At 33.4% G+C, this 24,368-nt stretch overlaps 1 protein-coding gene across 2 annotated transcripts in view; it reads right to left on the bottom strand.

Annotated features, from left to right (window-relative positions):
• The window catches only part of L (zinc finger protein Lobe), an 84,481-nt gene that overhangs the window by 9,001 nt on the left and 51,112 nt on the right, over positions 1 to 24,368 (bottom strand). For both annotated transcript variants that reach the window (XM_087412654.1, XM_087412655.1), the window contains 2 exons: positions 8,134 to 9,940; positions 2,821 to 3,903 (listed from right to left, as the gene is read on the bottom strand). In XM_087412654.1, coding sequence (XP_087268780.1) covers positions 2,821 to 3,903; positions 8,134 to 9,940 — 2,890 coding nt within the window. The remainder of the gene's footprint in view (positions 1 to 2,820; positions 3,904 to 8,133; positions 9,941 to 24,368) is intronic.

Genomic DNA, 24,368 nt, shown 5'->3' with positions numbered 1-24,368 from the left:
TTTTAAAAATTGTAATAAACTTAATGCGAAAAATATTGCCTCGGCTGGGAGTCGAACCCGGATCTCTTGCATTCCGTCCTAAGCCTAAACTACCGAGACTTTAGCAATACTCCTCGCAATAACTGAGTATAAAATATTGAGTAAAACTTTTCGTTTACACAGTCAACTTCAAATGACCACTGAGTGATCTTGATCTTGACATTGATCCTCAAGGAAGTTAAGATCATCGATTTTTTTCATCGCATGTTGTTAATTAAAAGATTTTTAACAAAATTTTTATGAATGGTACGCAATTTTTAAAAAGAAGGTACGTATTTCAGCAGTATGAGGTGAAGCTCGTTTTACATGATGTTTTACCTTGTTTCTAGATAGGGAGAGAATAAACTCACTTCGTGAAAAGTCGGACAGAAATTCTTTACTTTAAAGTATTTTTCCGAAAAATTGAGTTTCTATAAATTTTTTTGAAATTTGGATATTTTGTTTAAAATAATTTTATCTATATGGTATATATAATAAAATTTCAAAGACCTTAGCGGTGCTGAAATGGAAATATTCACCTTCAAAATTTCAGCTTTTAACACGTAAACTCCTATATCAAGTCTTGCTAAAGTAACGTTTTAATATTTTGCGACGAAAATCTTCTACAGATTTAAAAAAAAATAAATATATAATGTAGAAATATTATAGGAACCTTATAAAAAAAAATGGAAAGGCCTAGCATTTTTGAATTAGAGTAGTTTAAATTTGTAATTTGATGAATTTCTCCTTCTCACCGAGCGGCGAGACAGGGATATGCTGTTCCCATATTTCAACTGTCTTCAGTGTAGACTAGAGTTCGTGCACACAGATATGACATTTATGGGTGTGTATGTTCGCCTCAAAAATTTCTCTCTTCAAAAAATACGTGCGGAAAGGCATATTCGTAGATTGTACGCGATTAATTTTCTAGCGCGATTGTAGCCGGAGAAATACTTTAAAACACAAATGTTTTAGAAACACAAAAATTATATAACAAAAATAATTTGTGTTTTTAAAGCACCCTGGTAAACAAATGTCTCTGAAAACTTCGTTGAAAATGTTTGAAATCATTTTTCAGAGATTTTTAGTAATATTCAAAGACTTTTTCAAAGAAATTGACGGATTATCAGAGAATTCTCCAAAAGTCATCTCCAAGTATCTAAAAGTCTCTGAATTTCGCTGAAACTCGAGAATTCAGTAATGTTTCTGAAAGTAAAATTTTCATGGTTTCTTACTTTTCAGAGACTTTCAGCAAATTCTCTGAAAATCATTTCCAAGTGTCTAAACTCCTCGAATTTCGTTGAAATTCAATGATATCTATCTCTGAAGATAGAATTTTAATAGTATCTTACTTTTTAAAGACTTTCAGAGGATTCCTTTGAAAATCATTTTCCTGAATGTTCCTGAATTTCATGCGAATTCAATGATGTCTCTGAAACTTAAATATAAATAACACGCTTTATCAGTTGAAGAAGTGGGGTGTAGTACGTAATGTAGAAGACTTATAATCCAGAGGTCCCAGGTTCGAATCCTATTAGGTAAGTGTATTTTTCAAAATAATTTCGGGTAAAATCATTACATGTATCTTATATGAAACAACTTCTGTTAAATAAAGAAACAAAATTTATAAGTCTTAAAATATAAATTTTTTTTCAAGTATCACATTGAAAATCACACTGAAAAAGTCTAAAAGTCTATGAATATATTGTAAAAAATTTTATAAAAATCTTTAAAAGTCACTGAAATATTCTGACAAATATCTAAATTTATATTGAAAAATTCTCTGAAAAGCTCTGCAACGTCTCTGAAAATATGGACTTTTCAGACATTTTCAGAAAAATTTTCGGAGAAATTCAGAGAAATTTTTTCATCAGGGAGAGAATTCCTTTCATCGGAGCAGAGTCGTGTCGAACGTCTTTAGGCGAGGGAAGGGAGCGGAGAGGGGGAGATGGAATGGATCTCGTTTTGCGTGTAAGAGTCATACGCGCCTCCAGGCAGGTGTAAAAAGAAGTAAGATGGACCTTGCTTAATAATTGATTAGATCTTCATAATTGTAAGTTAAATAAAGGAAATCTTTGAACAATATATTCGCTCTGCTAAATCAAACGAAGAATTATATGCGTAATGCTTGAAAATAATTTGCTTTCCAATGTTATTATTATTCTGAGAATCCTAACATGTATTATACGTACATCGAATCACGTAAAATATCATGAAACGAGACTTATACTCTGTATAAATATATATCGTATATTAAAAAATTGCGTTTATAAAAATTGTTTTGTTAATAACTTTTTAATGAGTAATGAGCGATAGAAAAAGTCGACGACCTTGAGAGTCAAAGTCGAAAATTACTTAAGGCTGACTGTGTAAAAGGAAAGTAATACCTGATATCGTCTCTAAAAAACCAAAAAAAGAAAAATAAATAAAATTATAATGAAATCTTAATTTTAATTATGGTAATTTACTATTAATTTGTATTAAAATGAAGTCAGTAGAACAAGTCTAGGATATTAACTATAACAGTCCGTTTTTATAATCTAAGACTTCTTAATCTAAGACTTCTATAATCTTAAAATATCATAAATTATTCATAATAAAATATCGAAATACAAATATCAGTCGATATTACATGTTTTAATTAATTAATAATAAATTAATAATATAGTTTTTATTTTTTGACGTTTCTTTATAATCATTATTTTAACAAAGTGAAAATTGAATTTTTTTATTGGCATGGTTCAGATTTTATATTACATCATCCAGCTCTTGTTAAAATTACGTAAAATATTCTATACTAACTTGACATTGTATGCAGGTATAGGTATTCGAGCCACCGACAGCTTTTTCATGCTCAGCGATCCTGTGCTTCTCTGCCTCTTCGAAGTCTTCAAACTTCACTCCGCAATCTTCACACCTTTTCTTATTCGTATTCCCTTCGTTCCTGGATCGGTCCTCTATTTTGAGTCCTCTCTCGTGCTCCCACTTATCTTTAGTTTCGTCCCACTGGCCGTCCTTGTTCGCGAGCCAAGTCGTCTCATATTTAGCCCTATGCTCATAGGTCGTCGAGTTTAGAATAGGCAATCCCTGAGAATGTCGCATGTAACACGGTTTACAGACTCTGAGCAGCTGTCCGCTTGTACTGGCAGGATTGGGTGGTAGATTGACGAAGTCCTCGGCTGCAAAGTCGCGCAAGCAGAGGCAGCAACCTTGATTTTGACCTTTGTCACCACCAGGACTAGTCGGGCTGGAACCGGTACTGCGCAAACTTGAGGACGTTCGTAGATGATGCCGCGCGTGCAAACGACATTCCAAATCGCTGATCAAGGTCTGTCGACATACAACGCATGGCGCGGGCAGATGAGGCAACGTACTGTCCAGTCGTTGTTGCGGATCCACATTATCCAGACTGTGTCTTTGCACGTGGTCCAGAAACTGACTTTCTGATGTGAGACAACCACGACACACCACGCACGTGTCGCTCAGCTGGATCTTGCAATGCTTCTGGAGCTTGTGCTCCGCCAGATTCGCGCCAGATGGGCATACTTCGTCGCAGATATTGCATTTGTGACGTCCACTGGACTCATTAGATGCATGTTGAATCCTCGTGTGAGATTCCAGCTCGTTTCGCGAGCGACAAACTTCGCCACAATAGCCACAAGTCATGCTCAAAGTAGATAGAGCCTTGTTGGATAGCTTAAGGGGCGTGTGAGCTAATTTCTTATGTGCCTGCAGCTCGGCCTCGTTCGCAAATTCACCGCGTTCGCAGAGCTCACATTGCTGACTGGAAGTACCATAATTTGAACGTTTGTTGTTATTGTCGCGCTGATTCAGGGAGTTGTTGTTGCTTGAAGCTGGTGAACGGCCTCTCTTCAGAGATTTTGTCTAGAATTTAGGAAGGAAATCATTTTGCGAACAAACTTATGAATACTTTTTAATTATACGTATAGAATATTTTTATATTATAGAAGGAAAGAATTCCTTCTTAATATTCAAGGTGTAGAATCCCGGATCCCTTAAACTCTTAAAAAATAAGCGTTTCTGAGAGAACAATTTCTGTTTCATACAAAAATGGGTTTAAAATGATCTATTCTCTCTACTGACCTCATCAATTTAATCTTCGGTAGCACTACCAAAGTCAGGTCAAGATCAAATCAATTTTTTTAAATGTAACATCCTATTTTTTATTTCAGATTCTAATGACTGGTGTCAATAGCTTTTTAAAACACAATAATAAAGCCTTCTTTTAATGAGTATTTTTCGAGTTATGAGACTTGAAAGTTACAGTACCGCCGGCATTAACATTATCTAACAAAAAAAGGGATCCTATCCGGATTTTAATGAGCTTTTAGTACGTTATTCTCCAGACAAAAATAAGTGAAACGTATTTTTTTATAAAGGGCCCATATGCCCTTTTAGGGGGTGAAACACTCTTTAGAAAAAAGTGCGTATGGACACATAAAAAAATACGTGTCGCTTATTTTTGTCTGGAGAATAATTAAAAGCTGGTGTAACAATCACAGTAGACAGGCCTAGGGACTTCCTAGTCTCAAGCGCTATGAGTGACTTGTGTCCAATCGTATCATGTCCAATCATGTCCAATCGTGTGCAAAGTAGTGATAAAAGTAACTGTAAAATTCGTTACCGTAACTGTAAAATACATTACCAAAAAATATAGCTTTGTTATCGTTACAATTACACCAAGCTTTCTTATAACTCAAAAAGTACTGATTAAAAAGAAGCTTTATTATAATGTTTTGGAAAGTTGTTAATACTAACTATTAGATTTTGAAATAAAAAATAGAATATTTTATTTAAAAAAATCGATTTGAACTTAACTTGATCTTGATGGCGTCACCTCAAACTGATAAGATCAGTACATAGATTATTTTAAACTCTACAACTTTTGTATGAAACATCTTTCTAAGAAATGTCAAGAAATAGAAAGTTACTTTTTAAAAGTACAATTATCGAGTAGAAAAAGTAACATGGTACCGTTACTAGTTACCGATTTTAAAAAATAACTCGTTATAGTTACCGTTACTTGAGAAAGTAACTTTTCGTTACTTTTCCGTTACTTTTTAAAATCGATGACTACCAATTACAATAGATAGACCTAGGGACTTTCTAATCTCTATGAGTGATTTGTGTCCAATCGTATCATGTCCAATCGTATCGTGTCCAATCGTGTGCAAAGTAGTGATAAAAGTAACTGTAAAATTCGTTACCGTACGTTACCAAAAAATATAGCTTTGTTACCATTACAGTTTACATCAAAAGAAAAAAGTAACCAATTAAGTAACCAGAAAAAGTTACCAAAAAAGTAACTTGTAATTGTAACTTCGTTACAAGTATATATTGGGTCATCTAAAAAGTATCCGCGGTACTTTGTCACTAGATATATGACCATCAACACACATCTAGTGACAAAAAACCGCGGATACTTTTTAGATGACTCAATATATATATATATATATATATATATATATATATATATATATATATAACGAGTTACTTCCATTCCCTGAAAAATCTTACTCTTCAAGATATTTAAGGGACTTTTTGTACATCCTGTATTTATATCATTAAAATACAAAATTTAAATATCTAAAAATATACAATTAAAAAAACCATTTTATATGGTAGATACTACACACCACACTGAGTAAAAACCTTAGTGAATATAGAAACTCAACCGTTTCTGAGATATTAGATGCGCAACTAAGTTCTCGCTGTTATTTTGATGAAAATGCAACTTTATTGTGAAAAAATGGCTTGGAAATGGCTTGGCGAGTAACTCCTAACACTGAAGCAAGCTCTTCTTGCGTTTGGCACGGATCCTCATCGAGCAATGCCTCCAATTCAGCGTCTTCGAAGGTTTTTGGCCTTCCTTCACGCGGACGGTCGTCAATCGAAATCACCGTTTGAAGCGACGGAACCAATCTCGGCACGTTGTTTCACTTAGAGCAGCATCTCCGTAAACTTTTTGGAGCTCTCTATGCGCTTCAGCCGCCGTTTTCTTCGAATGAAAGAAGAAAATCAATACTTCCCGCATATGACGATTATTTGGCACAAAATCAGACATTTTCACACAACCAAAAGAATATGACGTAAAAACAAAATCACTAATGTTTCAAAGCGGTTTGTTTACCATATGTCTAAGCTTGGTTCATGACGTTTAGGTTATGTCAGAATCGACCAGCACTTACTGCTGAAGCCATCTGTTGACAAACAGCGGGAACTTAGTTGCGCACCTAATATAAACATTTTTGTATGTTAACATCATGAATGACTTACTTTCTCTATTTACAGAAGATATTTCACATGTCCTCCTTCCATTTTCATCTACGCTTGGCATCTTCTTCTTACAGAGTCTTACAGAATTCTTGCAGAACGCTGTTTATAAACATTGAGGTAAACATTGCATGCGACACGTAGAAACTAGTAAGTTTCATTCATGATGTTAACATGTTTATATTATTAAAAAAGTTTATATCTTACAATCAAAAACGATTGAGTTTTCGACCTATGTTCACTATTTTTTTTACTCATAAGTATGGTGTGTACTGTGTACCATATAAATGCTGAATGGTTTTTTAAATCTAAATTTATCTAGATCTTTCTATAAGGTTTATTTTATATTTACATATGCACACAATTAGAAAATTTATTTTAAACTGAAAATTTGTATTAAATTGAATAGATCATTTAAAACACATTTTAAATGATGTGTTTTAAATGATCAATTCACATTTTTGTATCAATTTAACTTACGATGTAAAAAACTAACATAATTTGTAAAAAAATGAATGCAAAAAATATAACACTGACACAATTTGTAAATAAATTAAATTTGTAAATATAATAAAAACATATTTTTTCAGTAAAATTAACATGTATAATATGTTAATTATTTAATGCACATTTTATTCTTTTGTCTAAAAATTTTTTAAATATTTTTATGTTATTTGTTCATTCATAAATTGTGTTATGTTAATACTTATAAATATTGAATATCAATTTTACATAAAACAGTCAAATAACACAATTATATTATGTTGATTTCAACAATAAGAAATAGAAGTAATGGCCACAATAGTCAAAATTAGACCTTTAATGCTTAAATAATTCAATCTGAATTACTATATATACTACACACGCACGCACGCACGCACGCACGCACGCACGCACGCACGCACGTACAAAACAGATTACAAAAATACAGAGAGATCTGGGTTCGACTGTTGGCCGAGATAATATTTTTCGCAATAAATTTTTATTAACAGTTTTTCAACATATTAACATCTTTATAATATGATACCTGATTGTAGTATTAAATTATTAAAAACTGCTTGTTAATTTAATTCGCGATTACTAGAGTAGTTTAATTGCGTTTATATCCGGAAAAACAATTCGGCGCGCGCGCGCGCAGTTCGAAAGACAATATATATGCAAGTACATATGTGATATACATATAATAATTCAAGATTAAATTATTTAAGCAATAAAGATCCAGCTTCAACCGTTATAGGCATTTTAATTTCTAGTATAGATTGTAATTATGTTATTTACAGATTTTGTGTGAAATTGATATTCAACGTTTCTTAGTGTTAAAATAATACAATTTATGAGTAAGTAAACAAATAACATAAAAATAATATGTTTCAAAATATAAATTCTACAAATGAACAAAATACGTGTTAATTTAATATATCATAAATGTAAATTTTTTGAAAAAAAAAAACTTCCACGTTTTATTTACAAACTGTATCAATATTACTTTTTTTTCTATTTATTCTCTTATATAATATTCGTATAACTTTCTAAAAATACGTTCAGACTATCGAGCCGAATATTGAGCCGCGACTTGAGCCTGCGTTCTATTCAAAGATCCTACATCCACATTATCAAAATGAATACAGATTCACATTAAATCTTTGAATGTGAACGCAGGCTCGGTTCGTGGCTCGATGTTCAACTCGATAATCTGGATGCATCCTAACATATTCGTCTTCTGTTAAATTAACAAAAAAATTTTAATAGACCGTTTGCGACATGTGGTTTCTATTAAATTCGACACATTTTTTCTAACATGTTTTTTATAACAAGACTTACTTCTTCTTGATTTCTAGTCGGTCGATGAACGCGTCCGTTCTCCCTGTTTCTAACTGACGGCACTTGGTGATCTTGCGCTGTCTGATGATGAACCTGAGTGACATGTCGATCCAACAGGAACTCCACCGCGAAACCTTCTCTACAGATGGGACATCTATAAAGACTGGCCGAGTGACTGGCCAGATGAAGCTGAAGTTCAAGCTCCGAACTGCAGCAGATTCCGCAAAAGACGCAGCGCGTTGTGATAATACCAGGCGTCGAAGCTGGGCTCCTCGTTGTTGCTCTGATAGGACTACTGTTCGTTAAGGAAGGAACGACCGGAGGAGGCGCGTGCACGTTACGCACATGAGCCGCCATCTCGGCTTCGCTTCTGAAGAAGCTCCTGCTATCGCCGGGAGCCGCGTTTGTTCCCGGTGGTGAGTTTTCGTTGTTGGACAACGTACATACACTACATCGATAGATCCGGCACTCTTGGCTGTGCTTGACTGCAAAGTGCACTTGTATCGCTACCTTGGAGTCGAACGTGTCCCGGCATAGAGCGCAACGGTACAAATGATGTGCATGAGCGTCCAACAAATGTCTTTGAAGCTGATCTGGATGCGGGTAAAACTTTTTACAGGCGCCGCATACGAATTCTTTGCTGATCTGTCCTACGTAATGCTTAGTTAGGTGAGCCAGCATGTCTTCGCGAGATGGGAAAACCATCTCGCATTTGGGGCACAAATGTTGCCTGTTGGACATCTCCTGATTACGGTGGTCGGCCTGCAGGTGCCGAGCCACGTGTTCGCGAAAGGATTCGAAATCCTTCAGCGCGGCGTCGCATTGGCCGCACAACAGAGTGTCAGCGGTATAGCTACCAGCGGCGTCCGCGGATGGCCGGGTCGGACGTTTATTCGTGAGATCAGCAGCTTCCGGGGCATCTCTGCTTCTCGGCATTCTGGAGTCTCTCGCTGGGGTACTGTTGTAAACGCCGTTCAGTTTCGTCTCGTTATAATCTATACTGGTTGTCTGCGGGCGACGATTTTCGCAGTGTTGAAGAACATAGTGCTCGGCATAGGCTGCTGTTGAAGTGCACGGAATACCACACAATGGACATATCACCATTGTCGCGCTGAAACCACTGTCCATCCGGTGTATCGACAACGAATGATCACGCAAGCAGGCCAGAGTGGAGAATTTCATAGTACACTGGTCGCAGGTAAACGCGTTCTCGTAGTGGTCTCGTTCGCCTGCAGGCCTGTCGGCTCTTTCCTCGGATGGGTATTTTCGATCTGAGCGTGGGTCTTTTGAGCTGTCCTTACGATCAGGCTTGTCGCGCGAGCAGAATACTGCTTGTTGCTCATTTGATGTTCTGCTCGGCGATGATGGTCGCGCTAAACTCTCCGCGCCGCTAAGGATTGCCTGATGCATCGTGCGTACGTGTATTTGCAGCTGCTGCATGCAGCTGAACGAATCTCGGGTGCAGTACATGCAAGCGAGTTTCAGGGGTGAGTTGAGAATCGGTGTAGTAGAAGTACTACCAGTACCCTGCGACGTCTTCAGGACATTCCTCGAATTCAGACTGAGATTCAACGACGGCGACGGCGACGACGGCACCGGCGGTGATGACGTGCTGTGCGAGGAGACGCTTCTCCGACCGTAATCGACGTCCTTGCCAGCTGATTGAGAGGACGATGACTGGTGATGCTTCTTGTGAGATTGCATGTGCGATGTCAAGGCAGCGGCTGAACTGTAGCCTCTCGTGCAAGCCGTGCATTGGTAAGGCCTTTGGGTGTCGTGTGTCTTCAAGTGGATTTTCAGGTGATCGCTGAGGAAACGGAACATTCTTATGTTCGAAAATTCGTAATAGTAATTTGCAAACATAATCAAAACAGCGTTGTACTTAAGGATATACTAAATTGTCAAGAAAATTCTAAATCACCTTTCGACTTTTACTAAATCTGACAATTAGCAGATTAGTGGCGAATGGTTATTCAACATGATGAGCTCTTTATTTCGAGAAATAATTTGTTATTTCTGAGTAAATTTATATTAAAACTATTTTTGTATGTAAAAACCAAAGGATGATCATTTCAAGTTCTTTGACAATATAATATAACATCCATTTTTATAAAAAAAAAACATGTGTTAATATTTATATTTCAAATAAATATCACATAAAAGTTGTGTTTATAATATTTAATTTTTATTGAACAAAACAAATAAAAAAAAATTTAATATATTAGGTGTTGGAATTAATTCGTAGCGTTTTACAAGTGATGGGAAGTACTTTCATTAATGTATTTTTTAATGCTCATGTGAAATAAATAACATTCTTTCATTAAAAAACGCTACGAATTAATTCCAACACCTAATATTTTTATAGCTTATTTGTTTTATTACTTTTTATTGATATATTATAATATTAAAATTTAAAAAATAAGAATAAAAATTTCAATTGTTTTCTACATAACTACTATTAACTATTCAAAATAATTTATAGAAGGTTTTATTATAATGCGAGATTAGTTGTTCTGTATAAATAAATATAAATAAATAAATTTTACTTATTTACAAAATATCTAATCACAATGAAGCTTCACATAACCACCTTGAATGTTTATATAAAAAAATTGAGATTTTTATCATATCTTGTAATATATTTCGATTATACATTTCCATTAAAGCGCACATAAAAAGTACTTCTTATTGAAATATATATATAATTTTAGATCAAAATTCTAAATCATCATTAAATTTTTTGTATTTCTTTTAAATGCAATCTATCTTCTTTTAAATAATCTGTCATTTTTTCATAAATTTTTAATTATTTTGAAAATATGTAACATATCCTTAAATTTAATTATTTTGAAAATATGTAACATATCCTTAAATTGAAATACATAATTCACGATAAAACTGAATTAATAATAATTGAATTATTAATTCAGTATATATGATACATAGACGCGCTACATGGAATGACTAATAAAATTTGTGCAAATGATTTAAGATAAAAATCAAAATGGTTTTTGACACATTCTATTTCAAATAATCATAAATTTTCTTTATATATTTATGCGTGTTAGAAAACACTTCGCTAATAAAAAAAATTTATTAACTGTACAAATGGAGAATAACACTTTTACTTAAAGATGATGTAGTACTTAATAAAATGATATTTATCTGTCTGTCCATTAATTTATCAATGTATTTTAAAAGCGAAACAATGATATAGCGTAGTCTCTTCTCTATTTTAAAACTAACTTAACCATTTTATATATAATACTAATATCCGATCGCCATTCTCGGAATAGATGACCGGTGCTATAGACCAACTTATCTTTAAAACGCTAAATTGCCTTTCATTGTACAGATCGGGGATCTAATTCAGGAAATTCTATTTCCTATAATACGTGACGAGTCCATGTATATTAAGGCTCGTCAGGAACACCGCGCTGTCAATCACATTTGAAAATAGATTCGTTTCGTGGAGATATTTCGATTTTCACCGCGGAAGTTGGACATAAAGCTATTGAATAGCGCAGCAATCTTTAATAATATCGTAGGATGTGATCAATGATGCTAATTTATCGGCGATTCGGTAACTTCAAGCCAATTCGGTGCGAGATACTGGCGTTTAATATTTGATTAAATTTTATCAGCGATGCGATCGACAAGTCCGTATCTAACGGAAAGAATTAAACGATGGCGATTCTATTAAGAGCGCAATGCGAAAAACTTAATAAAGATAGACGGATGAAACTCGTCGCAACTTGCTTGAAAATATTTTTCCTCCTCGAACACTAATTAAGCGTTCCATTAATGAAACGCTGAACGTGTTATTTAGGTTGAAGGGATCGACGTTAAAGTGATCATGTTAAACATGTGTGACGTTTCTATCATTTGGAAAATAAATAAATAATTCTCATCTTTTGTTAAGAAGCGCATCAAAATTATTCTTTATCGTATTAGCGTTGCATCCACTCAGAGAAAAACACAGTGATGATCATGGTAATTATAAATAGCTGAACAAAATGTGTTAACAAGAATGATATTTTGATGAGACTGAAAGAGACAAAATTTTTGATTATTAAACCAGAAATTCTATATTTGATTCACTAAAACGCCATTATTGCTGGATTATTTTGTTGGTTTAATCAGGACATTTTTCTCAGTGTGACAACTATACGAGTTTTATATAAAGAATTAAGGAGAAATTTTTATTTTTTGGGTAAAAACATAAATTAAATTTTTGGGAAATTTTTTTTTGGCAAAAGTATAAAGTCCATACATTTGGAATATTGTTCTGGAATATTGTTTTACTGTGTTTAAATGTATAATTACAGTAACAATTATATTGTATAGGACTCTCAAATTTTAAACAATACAAAAAGATAAATATAGGCTAATTAGAGTCAGCAACGATAAACGGCGCAATTATTGCGTTGTTGACTCTCATTAGCCTACAATATTTATCTTTTTGTATTGTTTATAATTACAGTTTTTTAAAATTAAATTCGAAAAAATTACGCTTGCCAGTTCTCTTTAAACATGGAATATTTCCGTCACTGGTTGGCAAGATATTTTCTTTCCAGATCATCCGAAATATAAAAATTTGAATAGTTATGGTTTGACGAAAGAGAAAAATAAATCATTATATATTTTTACTTTTATTGTAAAAAACTCAGCCAATTTTTAGAACGAAGTCGATGACTTTTATGTGACAAACCGTCATTTTTTAAATTATTTTTTTATCTATCCCTTCATTAACTATATGTATATAAAATCAAAAGCTGTCAAATTATAATATTTTGTATTTCAGATGACTTGCAGGGAAGATATTCTGCCAACGGAGATATGTTTGAAGAGAGATAGCAGGCGTGGAGTAATTTTCAATCGAATTTAATTAAAAAAGAAAACTGTAATATTACATTTTTTTTTAATATAATAAAATGAAGTATTTCAGAATTCAAATGTATTGACTTTATAAAAAAATTAACTATTACTAAAAAATAAAATTAAAAAAATAAAACATTATTTTCATAAAAAAAATTTTTCAAAAAAATCAACTTAAATGAAAATCCCCTTCTGTAAATAATTAATGAGTACACTGATGTATGTACATAATTAAATAAATTATTTTGTAGTTACAATAGCTGTAAAATATTTAATAAATAGTTTATTCAACTATATTATTCAATTACATTAGTTCTACATATAAAACTTTTACAATTGTTATCATCAATACGAATTTTTTTTTTTGAACGTTTCGAGAAGTTACATTAATATATGAATTTTAAATCGATACTCTGTAATACTTTATGATATATAAGTATGTAAGAGCTGTATAGGAAATCGTTATTTCATTAAAAATAATTAATAGGACAATATGAAGTTAAGATTTAAATATTTGATATTTAGATATTAATAGAATTGGAAAGTTCTTCTATAAAAGTAATTATATACAGTTACACATGATCGATTCTGAAAAGTACATAGTTACTTAAAAAGTTACTTTTCTGCTAATTTTAAAACATTTTTTGTGTTGTTGTTTTAAATATAAAAAGTTTATACATATGTAATATTATTAAATTGTTTTATTTATTATACTAAGTACTTGATTATACGTTATATTATTTGTAATACGTTAATATATTGGAAATAAAAAATAAAGGAATCAATATTAAGACGTATTTATATAAAAATTCTAGCTTAATTCCTAATGTAAAATATGATAATCAAGAATAAAGATATCGTGTATTCCAATCATGAATAATAATAAATGATTGTTCATTGAACACTTCATGTTCGTTAGCTCATGTGTTAACAAATAAGTTTGACATAAAGTAATTATCAAAATATAGCAATTAAATTAATTATTATTTATAAAAAAGTATAAATTAAGTTATAGCTATATATTGAGAAAAAACTGTTTGGTAAACATATTTGTAACAAACGTATTTCTAACAATAATTACATAGTATAATAATAATAATTGCATAATATAATTATGATATTATTACTATAGTATTAGTAATAATAACTATATGCATAGTTTTATCAACTAATATACATAATAAGTAACTGAAAATGATTATAATTATAACTATTATTATCATAAAAATGGTTGAAATCATAAAAAATGATTCAAATAACTACATACAGAGTGTCTCTACATACAGTACAGAAACACTCAACATTTGGTATAATCATTTTGGAGAAAAAAATATTTTGGTTGTCCACGTCTATTAAGCTGATACAGCCACTTCAGCAATCGAATAAAACATACACAGAAATTTAGTGCTTTTTTGTTGTTAATTTGTTGCTCAATTCCTGATTTTGTTGCTCCAGCAAATTCCGAGAAAACAACGGCTATGCTAAAGTTAGCACAGCTATTTAAAAAAATTTAAACAAATTAAAAAATTACACATATTCTTTTTGTGCTAATTTGTTGCTGATTTTGCTTTATTTCTGATCCTTGAAAACTATCCCCGCGTCAGCACAACATCTCCAAATGAAATTATTAAGATGTCTCGGTTGATTTCGTGTCTTCGATTTTATTGCTCACGATCAGAGAACCGTAATCAATTCATATATTGGTAAATTTTGCAGCGGAATGTTATAAAAATGGCTCATACACTGAAAAAAAATATCTTAAAATCAAAGAAATTTTCATTGATCCAAAGAAATCATTTTTTTGAATACAAGCAAAGAAATATTTCTTTGAAATTAAGATTTCTTTTTCAGTGTATATACAAGTTTTTGTTGTGTTCAACAAACGTGTTGTTAACAATTCCAATTCTTTAATCTCTTTTTATTTACTTCCTATGATACATCTTCTAAGCATATATTGCAAGCGAGTTTTAAAATAATAAATTTAAAAGTGGGTTTTATTTAGTGCTGGGCCTTATTCAGCTCAGGTATTTTATTTTTATGGTTATAGTACTATAGCTATAATTATATTAACTATACATAATAATTAAAAATAAGATTTCTCATCTTGTTAATAGTTTACTTAATTTTTTTCCTATAAAGATTTATGATAAATTTAATTTATTAGGTGTTGGAATTAATTCGTAGCATTTTACAAGTGATGGGAAGTACTTTCATTAATGTATTTTTTAATGCTCATGTGAAATAAATAACATTCTTTCATTAAAAAACGCTACGAATTAATTCCAACACCTAATAGTTTATTGCAAAGCTTTATGTGAAAGATTACACTTTAACAGAGTAATAGACATAAAATATGATATAATAGATTATAGTTAACATAAACATAAATACAATAGACAATAGTAGCTTGCAAATGGTTAGGCGTCAGCAAAATTGCTGTTACAAAGCCTATCAGTAACAAAAACAGAATAAGACAACAATGCAATAAGAGGTAAACCAATAGCTAAAATTATACATACACATATACACTCACATACATACTCGCTCATACACATCAATTACATCAATCTCATTTAAATGCTGTGAGTGACGCGATGAAACGCGAGGCAGCGGAACGAAAGAAGGACAGAGAGGGAGAAGTTTTTATTTAATCAAGAAGGGAATTAAAATATTTAACAGAGGTGAAAGAGAAAGCAGCACGGAACTTAGTGGACCGATATATGGGAAAGGATAAGTAATCTTGATATCTGATGAGAGAGTTAAAAGAGGAATGATGTTCAGAGTTCAAGGAAGGAGACATCGCAGATATAGAGGAGTATTGGAGCGAAGAAGAGAAAATACAAGACAGCATAGGTGGAGAATAAAACGTTGCCAAATCTTAAGCCAGCTAGATCTCTAGTAATATGGAGATATATGGTCGTATTTATGGACGCAGTAGGAGAAGCGGAGACAAGAATTTTGGACACACTATATACGATTTAGAACATGTTGGTTAAGAGCTAGAGCGTAGCGTAATCAAATAGAGAAATAGCAAGTAATTGAGAAGTGAAGAGTTTTTGAGAGCAGGAAAGGATGTGGCGAAGGAGATAAAGAAAACGTAAATGAGCATAAGCAGTCCGACACTTGACGGCCATGTGTGACTCGAATGACCATGAAGAATCAAATATACACCAAGAATCTTAATAGAGGAGGAGCGAAGAATTGAAATAGAATTAAGAAAAATATTGAAGGACTGAATACGGGATAACAATGTTGAGGAACCGACAGCAAGGATGATTTAAAAGGATTTAGATGTAAGGCATTATTAGTAGACTATTTGGAAATAGATTTTAAGTCTGTATTCAAAGCAAAACAGGTTGCTAAAGCATCGAATGGGTGAAAGAATTTGAGAAGAATTACGTTATTTGCATACATGAAGAGCTCAAAGGACAGAGAAACATTAGACAAATCAGAGACAAAAATATTAAAGAGTAAGGATCCGAGAATGGAATTTTGGGGAACACCAGAGAACGGCACAAGTAGAGAAGAAAAGAGAATAAGGATTATATATGAGGACCTGCGTGCGATTTTTTTTTTTTAAGGAACGAGCAGATTAGCGAGAGAGCAGAATGAGAAAGACCGTATAACTTGAGTTTGACTAAAAGTAGGTAAATTGACGATATCAAAAGCTTTTGTGAAGTCTAGCGCAACGATGAAAGTAAGGCGACTATTGTCGAAGCACGACGTCAGGGATGTGAAGCAATTCCGTCGTCGTGCTGTGCGATCGACGAAAACCAGACTGACAGGAAGAAAGGATATTAAAATTTGAGATAAAGACATTAAATTATGAGAAGCAGATAGAGAGCCACTCAAGCAGCTTTGAGAGGAAAGGAGGGAGCAAGATAGAGCGAAAAGCTGAAGGAGAAGAGGGATTATTAGTTTTAGGAATAGCAAGAACAATTAAATGTTTCCAGAAGGAGGGAAAAGTACTGTGAGAAAGGGAGAAATTTAACATATAGAGAAGCAGATCAAGATATCGAGGAAGGCACAGTAAGAGCATGCGACTGGAGAAATCCAAAGGCCCAGCGGAAGTCAGACGAATGCGCTTAAAAACCAAGGGCACGGAGATTTCTCTAGAATTGAAGCGAAGAATCAGTTGTAAGGGAGGTAGAGAGGAAGGACTTTTTCTCACAACGAACAGCAATATTCACGTCGTGAACTCTTGTAGCGCTGCCAGTCCGCAGGAGACTGAGATCGATCCCTATCTAAGAAAGGCACTCTCTTCAGCTCAATGATTTGAGCTTTTGATGAATTATCGGACTGCACCATTCAGTCACGGTGCGGGGGGGGGGGGGGGAGACGCACGCTTACAAGTAATCAAGTCGGTAAAAAATTGCAATAAGAGAGGTAGTAAAGTGAGAGACCATCTCATCAACATGCGACGCCGCATATAAAGGAGGCCAGTCTATCAGTCCCAGCTCATACTCGATGTCCTCAGGCCTAATTGCATGAATGTTACGCGAAAAAAACACACGATCAGGATGATGTGGTCGCGGAATAATCGTGGATGGTAAGATGGTCACTCACACTGATTGCATTGCTGACTCCGCACTCAACTACATTAATACTCGACAAGACAAAAATAAGATCCAAGATGGTTGCCGAATTACATATTAAGCGAGTTGGAGCATCAATTGTCTAAGAGAAAACAGCGACGCCATATTGAGTAACAGTTTGGCGTTATAATCAATTTGATCGAAACATGTCGACATTGAAATCTCCTCGGCATACAATCGCGTCGATTATACATGCCGCATATGATAGGTATGACTCTATAAAATGCAAGTCAGAAAGTGATACACCGGGAAGGAGATATACGCAGACGATTGTCACCCGACCGCGAGCAAGACGGAGAGACACAGCAACAATGTCAGTGTGAGACCAGTGGGACGCCAAAGCCGATTGAGGAGAAGAAATTGGAGAGACTCATCGATATGTAGTGCGACACCGCCCCCACAGCGACCCATGAATCTGTCTGAGCGAACGATCACGTAGTTATCAATGTCGATGGATCCAGAGTCGATCGAATTCCACAACCAAGTCTCCCCGACGGCCAGAACATCTAAACAGTGGAAGGCGATAACGTTTCTAACCAACGCAACATGCGGAACGAGCAACCTAATGTTAATATGTAAAACGCAGTCTGCCATTGCGAGAGACATCTGTCTCTGAATTTGAAAATTGATACGGATCTGCAAATCACCTCCACTGGATGCAAGAGGCGGGGACACAGAAGCGGGATAAGAGGGAGCGGACGGGGGTGAAACGGATTTGAGAATAGAGAGAAGTTAATCCGGGGAGGTGCACAACAACAACACGAGACAATACGAGAGCATATTATCCTTGATGTGAAAATATGTGATCCCCCTATGTATCCAAATACGCCCAACACCATGCGTCACCGCCAGTCGACGAATCTCAGTAAAAGTGCGCCGCTCAGACGCTGTAGCCCGCTCGCAAATAGAGATCCTATTGGCCAGGAGTCGCAGATATCAGATGTATTCAGTTCGCTCTTCTGACGAGCCCTGGTGATTAGCTCATGCGTCTTGCAATTGTCGTAAATTTTACAATAAGTGGAGACGAGGATGAATTCCTGCTAAGAATCCTGAAGGCACGAGCAATCTCCGATGAAGACACCGAGACATCAAGGAAGGATAAAACTCTTATTATAGTCTTAGTGCAATTCTCTGAAGAGACCTTTGGTAGATTGAATACGATGAGTTCATGATCTCTCTGCTCATTGATTATGCGCTCAAAACTAGCAGACAGTCCATCCGGCACGGCATGAGAACCACCAGCAGAAATCGCAAGATCAGCACGCATCTCCCCCTCCAGCCTAGTGAAGCACTCTTCAAGGACCTGCCTTGCACCCATAGCAACCAGATCGGCAAATAGGCCATCCGTCGCCGCCGCCAGTCAACTCGTCGCACCTTCGACATCTCCGAGACGTTGAAGCACCCCATCGAACTCTATCATCCTAGCATTAAATGTCTCCAGAATGGACTCAAGACAATCTAGAAGACTAAGTCCTGACTCAATACGAGTAATTCTGTACTCCAAAGAGGAAATGGATATAGTATTTATAGAGTAGAGGACTTAATTGCAGAAAGAGCCGATGAGACATCAGAAGACATCTGAGAAGAACGATACAGGCATTCCGTTATTTTCGTCAGGTAGAGATAAGAGAAAAGGCGGCGAGACGCAACCAGCCGAGGAGGAAGCAGCAGCTCCAAGTAGAGGAAACGACAGCCCACCCCCAATTGCAACAACAAGAACGCAATCATCGCAAACTATTGTCAGCGTCACAGAAAGCGCAAGAGCGCTTACGAAATAAAGAGTTTACATTTAGTATATGTTGACTGACTCATGCTAAAGTACACGAAATTAGACATAGTAAGAGAATGTGTTTACGCGTAGGATCGCATAACAAAGGCATGCAGCAAAACAAAATAATTATTTATATCTGTACCTGTTCTTTAAAGAAAGATAGAAACGAATGACGAACAAACAATAACGATATAACGGCTATATTTGATCATAAAATTATGACGTGATTATAGAAATTATTACACAATGATAAAATATTACAAGAATGTAATGAAAAGCACACAACTAACGCAGTATAAACGCAAATAAAATAACGAAACGCAGAAAGATCGTGTCACACACTCACAGAAATATTCCGCTCGCCGACTAGCATTCACGAAAACATTAAAAATAATAAATTAGAAGATAAAACTGAAGTGTTGTAATAATCATCAATGCTATAATAAAACTATAATAAAACGAAAAATGTGTAGCGAACTAATAAGTAAAGGCAGCACTTTTCACAAGAGAAAACGCAGAAATTGAGCAAGAAGACGAAATCAGAGCGGAGCGGTGAGCAGATATTGACAGCATGAAGTGTCACATAAAACTCATTGAATTTCTTAACATACAAAAATCTTGTTTTCCTTTTTTCATTAAGGAAAAGAAAAGAATTGAAGCAAAAATTGAATAGTTATCCAGGAAACAAAAGAAACAGAACAATAACAACATCAAGCCAATTGAATATGACTATAACATTGTCACAAACTTGCATAACGTGAACGAAAATATCTTCAATAATACAATGTGATATTAACAACAATTTGTATAACATAAGAAAAAACACATCTATATTTCCTCACTAGTAATTAACTCCTATAATTCTGTTACACTCCCTACCTCGGCAAAAGATAAAAAAAGATTCTTCTTCTTTAACTTTTGACCTGACTTCTAATTCCTTCTTTATACCTAAGATTTTCCCTTCCATTTCTTCGGTCAGAAATAAGTGGTTTGTAAATTTATCTTCAGTATTATTTCCAATGGCATTTCATGCTTTTTACACCTAGAAGAGAATTTTATATTTCCCAATAAAAATAAGAGAAACATTATCTTTGAATGCATAAAAAGTATAGAATGTATCCGTAAATAGTATCCGTAAATAAAAAGATAGACATCACAAATCACTCGATTTCAATTCTAAACAATATAGTTATTTCTCTTCTTGTTACATCATCTACAGACAAAAAATTAATAGAATTAGAAACAGAAACAGAAAAGTGTTTAATCATCGCATCCTAATATCATTCTTACTCATGTAGACAAGGACAATGTCACGGTAGCTCTAGACACTTATGTTGTTAAAAAGGTTAATGAAATGCTTCAGACCAAAGAAACATATGAAGTAACCAAAAAGGATTTTCCTATGAAAAAACTTATTGTAACTTTAAGGATTGGAATGTATGTAGGTGTTAAATCCAATATGCCAAATTTTTGGATTTCAAAACGTGTATTCATAAAATATAAAAGTAATCGGCTTTCTATTTTGGGATCAGTACAACTCGGAACGCAAAGACGCACTCATTCCGCATTCTCCGCCATTTTGCTCTACTCTCTGCTTATTTCCACGCACAGTCCCGCCAAACGACAGACGACATTTCTCCGCGCACGCGTAGGAACGATCGCAACGCCTTATATAATGCGCGCGCTATACGAAATATCGCTATAACCTCTCTTCCTTAAACAAAAGAAATAAGACGAAATAAAAAAATACTCTATCCTTACTAGGTATGATCGATGTATGACGAATTTAATGTGTTACATAATGCCGTATCTTTGTAGGATGCTTTAATTCTATTAGATCTACGTATTTGCGTTATGTCGGAAGGAGTGCTTACAATGATTTGACGTTACAGTTCCTCACTATCTTGTTCAAATGAATTATAGTTCATGTAACTATTTTCATCCGTTCTGTTTGTAGTAAAACGTGGAGGGGTGTGTTCTCCAATCAGTCGTATCTGATTTATGTGATGTTTCCAAATTCAACCATCATCCAATTTTATTGAATAATATAGTTTTTCTAAACGCTTGATCATTTTGCCAAAAAACTATTTACCTCCTCGTAAGTAATTTAGGCAACTCACTCTCTCCCCTTCTTTTACTTTTTACCCTTATGCGTCTGTATATTGTTATCTCCATTGTTTCTCGGTTTCATAAGATCCAACGAGCATCTCATTTTCCTATTAAACATAATTTTAGCGGGTGAGACTTTTGTTGTACAATGTGGGGTGATGCATCAAACGTTGTAACGCTACATCTATGTTGAGTGTATTTAGACTAAGAAAGGATTTCTTCAAGGTTTGTACAAAATGTTCAAACCGTTCTTGTTCGTTCGGGATTGTAAGGTGTTATTAATTTATGCTTAATGTTATTATAGGAAATTTTGAAATTAAGAAGATATAAAAGTACAGCCATTATCCGATATTATTTGCATCGGAAGTCCAAACCTTGAAAAAGTTTCACAACATTTCTTAACTGTTATCTTCGTTGTATCTATATAATATCTTTTACTACATATACTTCGGGCCATTTCATGTACGCGTCTACTAATATTAAAAAATTATGGTTTTTGAACGGTCCAATGAAATCGATGTATATACACTCGAACGGTAGCGGGTTCCCAAATGTATTTAATTTTGGGGGGATTATTTTTGTTTGCATTGCATTCTGAGCAATTTTTAGTGATTTATTCTACATGGTCTATACCAGGTCACCATACATAACTACGTGCTAACATTTTCATTTTAGTAATAAAGCAAAATGTGCACTGTGTAATTCTTGGAATACTTTCTTTCGTAATACTTTTGATATTATTACATTTTGATATTCGCGAAAAATGATTCCCTGTTGTAAGCTGTATTCTATTTCGTCATTATGTAATTTGTATTCTTTGCTAATTTCTTTTCCGCTTTGTAAAGCTTCTAAAATTTAATGTAACTGCGTATCCCGCTTAGTAGCTACCACTCTTTAAATGTTACAGGTAAGGATTGAACTATGTGTTCTGGTAAGCATCCACTACGTCCACTATTCACATCGTTCTGGTTTTACAACGGCAACCTAGATAAACAATCTGCATTACAATGTAATTTTATATTTTTGTACTTGATTGTGTAATTAAACCGAGTAGATATAATACATAGTATTGCATATGTGTTGCGCTGTATAAGTTTCTAGATGGTGCATATCGGCCTATGATCGGTGTAAAGTATAAATTTATTTCTATACAAATATTGATGAAACTTTTTAATACCGAAAATTATGCTGTAAACTTCTTTGTCAATCTGAGCATATTTTCTTTGTGTAGTAGTTAAGATATACGAAGCATATTGTATCGCTCTTTCTGATCCATCGGGGTCATGAGAAAGAACTGCTTCATAAGAACTAGTGTTCGTGGTCAGCAATAAGGATAATTTGGGATTGTAGTATGTTAATACTTCATTACTTTGGAAGGCTTCTTTCGCTTTTTGGAAAGCGGTATCGCATTCCTGGGTCCATTGAAAAGGGGTTCCTTTACGTAGTAATTTGTTTAATGGATGTAGGAGCTTTTCGCTGAGATTTTTAATGACTGTAATAAGTTACGAACCCTATAAATGCTCTAACTTGGGATACGTTTTTAGGCGTTGACATCATTTGTATTGCTTCCATTTTCTTTTTATCTTTGTGTATTTCATGATGTAAATCATGATGTAAATCGATCTATGATGTAGCCACAATATTCAATCTTATCCGCGAAAAAATTACTTTTCTTTAAATTTACTTTAATATCATATTCATGTGGAAAGGGGGGGGATAAGATGACGAAGAGGGTAAGATAATGAATTGTTAATTTTTTAAAGATAATAATAGATAAAAAGCAGATGTTTAACTCATTAAAGGTTTTAAATAATAATGCACAATCTCTTATAATTTTAATTCAATCCGACTACAAAAATAGATAATACATTAAGAAAGATGTGTTTTGGATGCATTCACTTGTAATTTTGCAGTATTTGTATATAAGGAATGACATAATTATAATAAATACTTTCTTTTTTTAAATAAAATTGCAATATTGTATAACTAAAAGCGAATAACATATTAATATTTTTTTATTTTTCGCATTACAATGGTTTTATTAATTAAATGAAAATATATGTAAAATATATGTAAAAACTGTGAGTAAAAAAAAAAGATGAATGTCGTGTATGGGTAAGCTCTCATAGAGACAAAGCTCTCATTATAGGTTATGTACTCACGCGTGACTACGCAACTGAAATAATAAATAATTTGATGCTCATGGTTCAAATCTTTCTTCGCACAATACAATCAATATGACTAATACAGACATTCCTATGAAGAAGAGAAGAATTATTGTATATAATATGTACACATTGTTCTTGTATGTTACATAGTTTTTCATAATACTTTCATAATATCACAATAAAAAATTAATATTTATATTTTATAATATAACTTTCGTTTGTCTCATATAAAATATCTACTTAAAAATAAAGCTAATTATAAATATTTTTCTGATATTAAGTTATTAGATTTCATGTGATATAATTGTGATATCCAAGTTTAGTTTTAATGTTTTTTAATAATTTTATTTAAATCTTATTTTATTTTTGATTACACACAGTATATTTTATTAATAAATTCATTACGTAATTACAGTATAATACATAAATATAATTATGTTAATGTTATTGTTTCAATAATTTTATTTTCATAAATTATATAAAGATTTTATTTTGTTTATATTTATGTTATATTTTTCTCTAAAACTTTTTATAATATATTAAAATAATATAAATATATCATAATAAATCTTTTTTTACTCTTAAAAAAGATATTTTTAACTTAAATTGACCTTTCGTCATCTTATCCATATATGGGGGCAAGATGATGAAATTGATGTTTTAAAAAAAATTAAATTTTAAAGAATTGTAATTTATTTAACAACTTTATAAGTT

This window comes from Acromyrmex echinatior, chromosome 13 (assembly GCF_024713525.1).
Source record: "Acromyrmex echinatior isolate Ae372 chromosome 13, ASM2471352v2, whole genome shotgun sequence".
Taxonomy (NCBI): Eukaryota; Metazoa; Arthropoda; class Insecta; order Hymenoptera; family Formicidae; genus Acromyrmex; species Acromyrmex echinatior.
This window is presented reverse-complemented; position numbering and strand designations above follow the sequence as displayed.